Source organism: Propithecus coquereli, unplaced genomic scaffold, assembly GCF_000956105.1.
Source record: "Propithecus coquereli isolate 6110/MARCELLA unplaced genomic scaffold, Pcoq_1.0 Scaffold468, whole genome shotgun sequence".
In the NCBI taxonomy this organism is placed as follows: domain Eukaryota; kingdom Metazoa; phylum Chordata; class Mammalia; order Primates; family Indriidae; genus Propithecus; species Propithecus coquereli.
Genome location: NW_012150485.1, coordinates 634,814 through 645,809, shown reverse-complemented (window position 1 = coordinate 645,809; position 10,996 = coordinate 634,814). Strand labels below are relative to the sequence as shown.

At 32.8% G+C, this 10,996-nt stretch overlaps 1 protein-coding gene across 1 annotated transcript in view; it reads left to right on the top strand.

Annotated features, from left to right (window-relative positions):
* PPP4R4 (protein phosphatase 4, regulatory subunit 4) overlaps positions 1 to 10,996 on the top strand; it is a 133,079-nt gene that overhangs the window by 109,873 nt on the left and 12,210 nt on the right. Inside the window, exons 17-22 of the mRNA XM_012655192.1 lie at positions 1,666 to 1,707; positions 1,799 to 1,873; positions 6,970 to 7,039; positions 7,473 to 7,559; positions 7,875 to 7,968; positions 8,557 to 8,627. Coding sequence (XP_012510646.1) covers positions 1,666 to 1,707; positions 1,799 to 1,873; positions 6,970 to 7,039; positions 7,473 to 7,559; positions 7,875 to 7,968; positions 8,557 to 8,627 — 439 coding nt within the window. The remainder of the gene's footprint in view (positions 1 to 1,665; positions 1,708 to 1,798; positions 1,874 to 6,969; positions 7,040 to 7,472; positions 7,560 to 7,874; positions 7,969 to 8,556; positions 8,628 to 10,996) is intronic.

Here is a 10,996-nt window from a genome sequence, read left to right as displayed (position 1 = left end):
CAGATAATTTCTTTCTATTTTTAGTAGAGATGGGGTCTCCCTCTTGCTCAGGCTGGTCTCGAACTCCTGACCTTGAGCGATCCGCCCACCTCGGCCTCCCAGAGTGCTAGGATTATAGGCGTGAGCAACCGTGCCTGGCCTATAACTAATATTTTTATAAGATCAAGTCAAATTAAAGTGGTTACTTTTATGAATCTGAATGTGAACTTCAGGACATGTAATTTTTGAGCATTTATTTGTAGTGAGAAAAATTAGTTTATTAATGCAATAAATAATTAGCATCGATGGTAAGAAAAAAATAGGCTCCTTTTATTTTTTTCTCTTTTTTCTAAAAATCATTGGCAGATGTCACATGAGGAACTTTTTAATGAAGTGATTTGGTGACTTAGTATTAATTAGTTTAATTTTATCTTTACTGAAATATGAATTCCTCTTTCATTAACTGTAATAACCCAAAATATCCAGAGTTGGACATGCAGCTAAATCTAAAAACATACACACACACACACACACACACACACACACAGACACACATACACACACTTGTTTCTACCTGCTTGTTCTGTCCTTACTATTTAAGTACAAAGTTTAGGCAATGTAGTTAACTTGTCCAAATAATAAACATGAAAGGGTTACTTTTCCCAAAGAATTTATTAATTCAAGAGATAATACAAGCTAACCTCATATAGGTACAAGCGAATGTCATATAGGTACAATGATATCATTAAATTAATGGATTTTTAATCTATAATGGATTATTGTAGAATATGGCTCTTATTTTAAGTATGTTTCACATGAAGTCAATTTTTCCCATAAAAATTTTGTAGTCTAATGATTTATTAGTATGAGAAACTCTGAGGAAGCTACACAAAGCTTTGAGATAAAAATGGAATGGTTTACTGTAATCAGTTTTTTAATATAGGAAGTAACTTTATTTAACAAGGGGGTATTTCATGGCATAAATTGTAAATTTTTCATAAATTTCAGCATAAAAATAAAGCTTTAAATAAATTTTATGTTTGTAATGCATAGCTTTGGGCATATAAATATATAAATATGTTTTGGCCATTAGAGTTCCTCTTGTAAAATAAATGTTAGAAGTACTGTCCTCTATCAGAGATAGAAACCTGGATTAGATTCACCATTGTTTGATTGGAATAATTTGTTTCAAACTAGTATATTCTGAAAGACAATAGTAAATTGAGAGAATACTTTCAGAGCAAAGTCTTTTCTATTGCTTAGAGTATCATAGTGATAAAAAAAAATTCTATGGAAGAGAACTAAGGATTTTAAGCCAAATGATAGTTTATTTCATATATATTTAGCTGAAAGACTTTTTAAAAATTCAAAAGCTAATATTATATTTCTGAAAATCCAGCAAAGATTGGCATCGGGAGTTGTTAGAAATTAGTTAAATTGTATGCATTTGGTATTTAAAATATGCCTCTAGACTTGCTCTTCTTAAGGTTAAAACCTTTTCAAAGTTAAAATGGATCCTGGCATTACTGTGTAGAGGTTGATTATAAATACAGTGTAGAATTAGGTAGAATTTGAAGAAGTCTTCTCTTTGAACTTCCCTGTGGAAAAGGAGTCTCAGAGAAATGATTGGTTGGTTTTGGTTTCATTTAATTGCTGTCGAATAATTTTTTAAAACTTTCTTTATAGACTGTATTAGAGTTGGACAGAATGGAAATGTCTATGGATGCGGTAAATACACTCTCTTTTGTTTATATTGAAAAGAATATTTAAAAATTGGCAGAAACTTGCCACTAATGTTTCACAATTTCATTTTAAACAGTTTCAGAAAAAGTTTTATGAAAAGGATTTGTTAGATCAAGAGAAAGAAAGAGAAGAACTACTTCTTTTGGAAATGGTATGTTGTTTTCACTCTCATACACATGCTCTCTTTTCTGACCAATATTAACTGTTTTGTTATTAAACTTCAAAAGTAATTTATTTCAATTTCACACTACTTCTTTTTTCCTAAAACACCACTTTTTTTTCCCTCTTTGACTAAAGAAGAGTCCTAATTTTCTGAAATATGTTTTTTTATCAACCAGAAGGAAAACTATATTTGAGAGCCTTTTAAAAAAACTGCTTTATTGAAGTATAATTGACAAACAACTGCGTATATTTAAAGTGCACAATTTGATGAGTTTTGACATGTGGACATGTCCAAGAAACCATCCCCACAATCAGAATATGAAACATTTTCATTCCACCAAGTTTCTGTATGCCCCTTTGTAATCCATGTCTTCTTCTACTCCAGTCCCCAGCAACTTCTGATGTAGTTTCTGTCACTATAGATAAGTTTGCATTTTCTAGTAGAATTATTTAAATGGAATCATATATTATGTACTTTTTTTGGTCATGCTTCTTTCCATTAATGTAATTATTTTAAGATTCATCCATATTGTTGTATGTATCAGTAGGTCATTCCTTTTTATTTCTTAGTAGGATTCCATATTATAGATATACCACAATTTATTTATCCATTCACCTCTTAATGAGCATTTGGGTTACTTTTAGTTTTGGGACATTACAAATAAAGTTGCTGTGAACATTAGGGAAGTTAGCCTTCAAGAACGTTAGTCTTTGGGTAGACATATATTTTCATTTCTCTTGGGTAAATATTTAGGAATAGAGTGACTGGATTATATGGTATGCTTAACTTAAAAACAAACAAAAAGTGTTTTCCAAAGTGGTTGTAGCATTTTTCGTGCCCATTGGCTGCCGTGGAAAGCTTTAGTTATTCCATATCCTCTGTAATGCTTGATATGGTTAGTGTTTTAAATTTTGGCCATACAGTGGGTATGTAATGGCATGTCATAGTTTTTTTTAATTGCATATCCCTGATGCCTAAATACATTGAGCATCTTTTCATTTGCTTATTGGCCATCTTTATCTCTTATTTGATGAAGTCTGTTATCAGAATTTAAAGTGGGTTATTTTATTACTATTGAAATGTAAGCATTTTTAATACATTCTGAATATAACTCCTTTGTCAGATATACATATTAGTATTTTCTTGGAGTTTCTGGCTTATCTTTTATTTATTGCATAAGTCCAGTTTATCAATTTTTTCTCTTATATTTTTTTGTTCTAAGAATCCTTTGTGTATACCAAGATCACAGACTTTTTCCAGTGTTTTCTTCTAGAAATTTTAGTTGTAGGTTTTACATTTAGGTCTATGATTCATTTCAAGTTAATTTTTATATATGTTTATTTTTTTTTCCATCTGGATATCCAGCTTTTTTAGCACCATTTAAGAAACTTTCCTTTCTCCCTTGAATTGCCTTAGCACCTTTTAAAAATATCAATTGTTCATATACATATGTGTCTATTTCTTGATTCCCTATTCTGTTCCACTGATATATATGTTTATCTTTTTGGCAATACCAAACTGTCTTGATCACTGAAACCAGGTAGGGTAAGTTCTCCAACAATGTTTCTTTTTAAAATTGCTTTGGCCAGTCTAGGACCTTCGCATTTTGATATGAAGTTTAGAATCAGTTTGTCAATTTCTGTTAAAAGCCTGCTGATATTTTAGTTAGGATTGATCCATACATCAATTTGGAGAATTGCCATCTTAACAATACTGAATCATCTAGTCCATGAATAGTATCCACCATTCTATTTATTTAGCCTTCTTTTCTCTCAGTAATTTTGATAGCATTCAATATAGAGCTTAAGGAAGTCTATGCTGGATTTATGATTAGGTATTTTATGTTTTTTTGGCATTATTGTAAGTGGAATTATAATTTTTAAATTTCTCTTTTCAGTTTTTTGTTGCCATGGTAGAATATTATTGATTTTTGTGTATTAACTTTGTACTTGCTAAATTTGTTTATTTGTTTTAGAAGTTGTTTTTTAGATTTTCTAAAACTGGGATTTTCTATGTAAGCCATCATATCTTCTTTAAATATTCAATATTATGCCTTTTAGGACCTCCAGTATAATTAAAGACCTCCAGCTGAATAAAAGTGGGATAAGTGGGCATCCTTTTCTTTTTACTGATCTTAGAGAGAAACAGTTGAATCTTTCATTGTTAGGTCTTATGGTAGCAGCAGGTTTTATGTTGGTGCCTTTTATCAGATTGAGGAGGTTCCCTTTTACTCCTAATTTGCTGAGAGTTTTTATGAATGGTTGTTGCATTTTGTCATATATAGAAATGATATTTGGTTTTTCTCCTTCATTCTGTTAATACCCTGAATTACATTGATTTTTCAAATAGTAAACCAGTCTTGTATTTTGGAGATAAACCCTACTTGATGATGATATATTATCCTTTTTCTCTATTGTTAGATTCTTGGCTAATGTTTTTGTTAAGGAATTTTGCATTTGTATTCATAGATTCATAGGGAAATTGGTCTTTAATTTTCTTTTTTATCATTTTTGGGTCAGATTTGGTATTAGAGTTATTCTGGCCTCATAAAACAAGATGAGTAGTGTTCCCACTCCTCTATTTTATGAAAAAGTGTCTATAAAATTGGTTTTATTTCTTCCTTGAGTATTTGACAGAATTCACTAGTGAAACTATCTAGGTTTAGAGTTTTTATTTGGGAAAGGATTTTGGTAATTGATGTAATTCTTTACTAGATAAAAAACTATTTAGATTTTTCTAATTCTTCTTTTGTCAGTTTTGGTAAGTTGCTTTTTTTTTCCCTCATGTCTTCTAAGCTGTCAAATTTGTTGGTAGCAAAAAGTTGTTTATAATATAATCATATTAACCTTTTAATATATGGTGATAATCTATGGTGCTAACCCCTGTTTCACTCTTATATTAGTGAATTATGTTGTCCTCTCTTTTTTTTTAATTTTTTGGTGGTTTCTCTAGAGATTACAATATATATATCTAACCTTTCACTGTATACTTATTGTTAATATAGTACCACTTCACTTAACAATGGTCACTTTACCCACTCCACACCATTCTTTATGTTACGGTTGTCATGAATTACATATTCATTGAGGACCCCACCAGACAGTGTTATAATTTTTGCTTTAAATTGTCATGTATGTCGTGAGGAATTTAAGAGAGTAAACTTTTCTGTTTGCTCAGATGTTTACTGTTTCCAATGCTCTTCATTCATTGCTTAGGATTCAAATTTCCCTCTAGTATTTTTTCCCTTTCAGCCTGAAGAATTTTGTTTTGCAGATCTTGTGTCACAGGTCTTCTGGTGACAATTTCTCTTGTTTTCCTTTATCTAAAATGTCTTATTTTTACCCTCATTCCTGAAAAATATTTTCATTGGGTATAGAATTCTTCTTTTGTTAGTTTTGGTGAATTATCTTTTTCTTTCTGCATTTTAAGATGTGCTTCTGTCTGTCTGCTGGCCTCATAACATCTGATAAAATATCTGCTCTCATTTGAATTGCTGTTCTTCTGTAGATAATGTTTTTATGTGGCCACTTCCAAGATTTTTTCTTTTATCTGTGTTTTTGGCAGTTTGCTTTTGATGTGGCTAGGCATGATTTGCTTTGAATTTATCCTGTTTTGAATTTGCTTATCCTACTGAATCTGTAGTGTGTATCACTCTGCAATTTGGGAAAATTTGGGCCATTATTTCTTTAAATATATGTTTTGTTCCAATTTCTCTGTCTTATTTTTGGGTCTCCAATTACATATATGTTAGATCTTTTAGTATTGTCCCACGGGTCCAGGAGGCTTTGTTGCTCTAAATTTTTTTTTTTGAACTCTGCTGCTCAGTGTGAGTAATTTGTTGGTCTGTCTTCAGTGTCATCAACTTTTCCCCTGTCTTCTTCATTAGGCTGCTTAGCCTATCTAGTGATTTTTTTTTTATTTCCAATATTTTTCACTTCAAAAATTTACATTTCTTTAATATTTTATATTTCTCTACTGAGAATTCATGTGCTATGAGATTAAAAACTTAAGTGGAAATCCTCTGAAAAGCAAAGTACATTATTTCGGCAGTCTTCCAAGACAGAGATTAGAGTTCAAGATTGCCAGTTGTAGAAGCTGTAGTGAATAAGGAGGTGCTAGAAAAATTTTAGTATGAAATGACCTAAGCCCAAGACAAAAACAGACAATATGAAAAGACCCACAGCTGATCCTGATATTGGAGTTAGCAGACAAGGACTTAAAGATAACTGTGATTAATATGATCAAGATAATACAGGGAAAGATGGAGAAAACAGATAATTCTGTTAAGCCCACCTAATGATATTTTTAAGTTTTATGTGGGTTCTGTTTTAGAATTTCCATTCGCTTCTTTTTTATGTGGTCCAGTTCTATGTGGAAATTCTTTTCCTTATTGATTTTCTCCGTCCTGGTCTTTATTTTACATGTGCACTTGAAAAGAATGTATGTTCTCCACTTGTTGAATGTAGTGTTCTATGCATGTCAGTTATGCCAAGTTTGTTCAGAACATCATGTGTTCATTGATTCTTTTGCCTATTTGTTCAACTGCAAGAAGGGGCTTCCAAGTTTTGGTAATGTTTTGTTTCTTGATATTGGAGCTGGTTATACAGGTGTATTTACTTTGGGAAAATTCAGTGAGCTGTACATTTATAATTTGTCTACTTTTTCTCTGTGTATTATACTTCAATAAAGCATTTAAAAATATCTAAGAGACCATTTCTTTTTCTCTAAATCTTTTTAAAGAAAAATGTCATTTTGCCATTTACCAATCAGAAATTGAAATGACTAATAGTAACAAGTGTTTTGCTAATGAGAATTGGTAAATACCTTCTAGAAAATAAAGGCTCACTATAACAATAATACCAGACTCATTGTTTTAGCTTGACAGACCCCCAAGGGCATAATTCTGTAAATGTTAAAAGAGACAAATCTAAAAGCCCTGAATTCTTTAGATACTAATATGGAAAAAAAACACTTAGACATTTTTATGAACCTTTATTTGTATCTCTAAAGCTTAATTTCTCAGAACAATTTTTCTAAATCTATTAAGTTGTATCTTTAATTCTAAGATACTGTTTTAATAACAGGAACAGTTAGAGAAGGAGAAGCAACACAATGATGGAAGGCCCATGAGTGATAAAATTTTTGAAAAGAAACGTAAGTAGTTTTTCTATGTCTTCACCATTCAGTTACATAATTATGTTACATCCTGGTATTCTGAAAGACCATGCAGACTTTTTAATGTGATATGGAAAATTGCTTCACTTTCTTTCATTTTTCAAAATTTGTTAAAATTGGCTGTTTAATGTGGTACAGATGTTAGAAATACATGAATAAAAGATGGGAACCAGTGTGGAGGTTCAGATTCTTTAAAAGGAAAGCTTGAAGTTTGATTACAGCTGTTAGATTATGAAATTGATCACTGAATAACAAAGATTGAAATATGTAAATATATAAAGTAAGAATATTTGGAAAAGACAACTGCTCAGCTAGGGATAGTGATTCATATTCTCTATATTGTCTTATGTATTTATGGAGATTAATAAGGTCTCAGAGGAAACTATAGAACTTAAAACAGAGATTTTTTTAGGTAGAGACAGTAAGACACCAACGCAAAGTCTGCCCAAGAGCATCCCCATTTCTGTTCCTGGACCCTCGTCTGTCTCTCCATCAACAAGTAAGAAAGAACTTCTTTTTATGTGTCTTTTATACATTTTTTTCCTTTTATAAAAATTAATTACAGGCAAAGTCACTCTATAAGATGAGATATATTATTCTAAAACAACTTTGGCCTTCTATCATTAGTTGTTTCGGTAGTTATTAATGGGAAGTATGGGTACTACTAGAGATACTCCCATCAGCTCAAACTAAGAAAAGAATGCTAGGCCCATCTGTGTTTTATGAAAATGATGGTAGTTCAGGAGGGAATGGGAATTGGGGCAGCTAAGGATGAACTGGATGCATTTTCCTTTTTTTCTGTTTATTACTCTAGGCAAAGAAATCAAGAAATCCAAATTGATTCGAAGCCAGTCTTTTAATAATCAAGCTTTTCATGCAAAATATGGCAACTTAGAGAAGTGTGCTAGGTACGATCTGTCAGCTATTCACTTTTTAACATAATTTTTAATTTTATAGCCATACATCTTTACATATGTGAAATAGTTACATTATTATAAAAATAATTAATTTTGAGCTTTTTATAGGCCAATAATTTGTCAGTTTTCTTCTGTAATTATTATTAAAAAATAATTGAAGTCTCCCAATTTGCATAAAAATAGGTATCCTGGCATTCAGGGAAGAACACTGACATGACACTATTTAATAACATCACAGAATCCATGTATCATTTTATGAAGAAAATGGTGGTGCTGTATCACATATGCCACTTAACTTTTAAATGGGTACGAGTATGCCCCATTTGCTATTTATGTTGTTTGTGTCTATAAAGAAGCCAGTGGCATGTTCATATGGTAAACTGATCACAACAGAGTTCTCCTGACAATAGATGAATGTCTGGTTTTCCCTTTAACCCGGGAGACAAAACTATAAATGGTTAGGATTAGGAGAGAATCACATAAATTAAATTACCATGATTAAAACAGCCCAAGAGTTAGATGATGGAGATTGTAAGAAGCATATTCTTGTATTTTAAACTAAATCATGTTCTCTTCTAGTAAAAGTTCTACAGCAGGATATACACCTTCTGTCTCAGGGTTAACAAAGACTTCTGTGCTTTCACTAACTGGTAAGTAGCAATATAAGCTTATCAAAAAATTGCTAAATTTAATAAAATATGATTTTCTTTAATTGATCTATTTCTTTATTTCTAGATACAGTATTTTTCCTACATTTACATCTTTATCAGATCCCAAAGAAATTAAACTTTTCCCTAGCAATTGAGAAATACTTGACTATGCTATTTTGTTTTCACTGTGTCAAGACCCAGAGTTTAATACTTCTCAAAGAGAAAAAGGACAAAAAGATAGGATAAGTTTTACCATAGCCTGAGGGCCAACTGAATCATAGATGAAAAGTTTCACAGTAATTTTTAAGTATGTTAAAATGTTAGGACTTCACTGGAAATCATGTACAGCTAAACACTTATGGTATTATGTATTTGAAAATTTGTACTGGGGACAGCAAACTTCTGTGAAGGGCCATATAGTAAATATTTTAGGCTTTGTTGGTCAAATTGGTCTTTGTCACAGTTACATAACTTTGCTGTAGTAGAGTAAAAGCACCCATAGTCAGCACACAGTGAATAGATACGGCTGTGTTCTAATAAAACAATGTGTTACAAGACAGGGAGTGGGCAAGATTTGGCCCATAGGCTGTGGTTTGCTGACCTCTAGTTTATATAATAGAACATAGAATTATACTATGAATAAGGTGGAATATATGGCTAAAGACTACTAGTGGCTAAATGTGTATTTTTAACTTTCTGCCTTAGAAATAATTGGTTGAAAATTGTAATGGTAATTTTTTTTAGTGTAAATAGTGAATCTTCTCAAAGATCTGCAGTTTTAAGAGCTTAGGTACAATTCCATTTTAGGTTACATTTTGAATATTCTGTCTTCCTCTTACCTCTTGTTATGTTTTTTAAATTCTCATGAAGAATATATGTCTTCTTTGGCTGTTCTGTGAAAAGTGTTTCCATTGGGCAGAAGAGAACATCTTTCTAACATTAAAGCACTGACATTCATATATGGTGATATAGGGTGATTTTACAAGGTAGACTATGATTATCATAAGAAATGATTTGAGGCTGGGCATGGTGGCTCATGCTTGTAATCCCAGCACTTTGAGAGGCCAACATGGGGGGATTGCTTAAGGCCAGGAATTCAAGACCAGCCTGAGCAACATAGTGAGACACTATCTCTACAGAAATTAAAAATAAAAAATTTAGCCAGGCATAGTGGCGTGTGCCTATAGTCCCAGCTACTCGGGAGGACAAGGCAGGAGGATTGCTCGAGCCCAGGAATTTGAGGTTGCAGTGAGCTATGATGATGCCATTGTACTCCAGCTTGGACGCTGTCTCAAAAAGAAAAAAAAATAATTTGGTAACAACGGGAAGTTGTTGAACTAAAATTGTCACCATATTTTCAATTTGGGGCTATAAATAATAAAACTTGATTATTTTTATCTCAGCAAAGCAGTGAGTCCTTTAGGGGAGGTACTGAGGAACATTCAGGGTTTAAGAACTTTATGTACAATGTAGAGTGCCTTTAAAAATTGTAAATGTGGGCCAGGCACGGTGGCTTACACCTGTAATCCTAGCACTCTGGGAGGCCGAGGCAGGCGGATTGTTTGAGCTCAGGAGTTCGAGACCAGCCTGAGCAAGAGCGAGACCCCGTCTCTACTAAAATTAGAAAGAAATTAATCAGACAACTAAAAATATACAGAAAAAATTAGCCGGGCATGGTGGCACATGCCTATAATCCCAGCTACTCGGGAGGCTGAGGCAGGAGGATTGCTTGAGCCCAGGAGTTTGAGGTTGCTGTGAGCTAGGCTGACGCCACAGCACTCACTCTAGCCCAGGCAAAAGAGTGAGACTCTGTCTCAAAAAAAAAAAAAAAAAATTGTAAATGTATATGGAAAACCAGTTTGAATTAACTCAACTTGGAGTTAATAGTGCAAATGGTTGTAGATGTCCATAAGGGCTTCTTCAGACTTAAGTGGAGCTCACCTGTCCTCTTGGTGATTCCTTCACTCACTTATAAATAAGCATATTTATTCATGAACTTGTAATAGTTTCTGTCAAGAAATTTCTTTGCCTAAATCATTAAGGATATTGATTTAGGTCTGGGCATGATGGCTCACACCTGTAATTCCCACTTTGGGAGGCCGAGGCTTAAGTCCAGGAGTTCAGGACCAGCCTGGGTAACATAGTGAGACCCTGTCTCTACAAAAAATAAAAAATATTGGCCAGGTGTAGTGGCGTTCGCCTGTAGTCTCAGCTACTCCAACCTGGGTGACAGAGTGAGAGTCTCTGGACAAGCTCTCAAATACATAAATATGTATACATACTGATTCAGAACTGTTTTTAAAAAGTTTTAATTATGGGCCGGGCGCGGTGGCTCACGCCTGTAATCCTAGCACTCTGGGAGGCCGAGG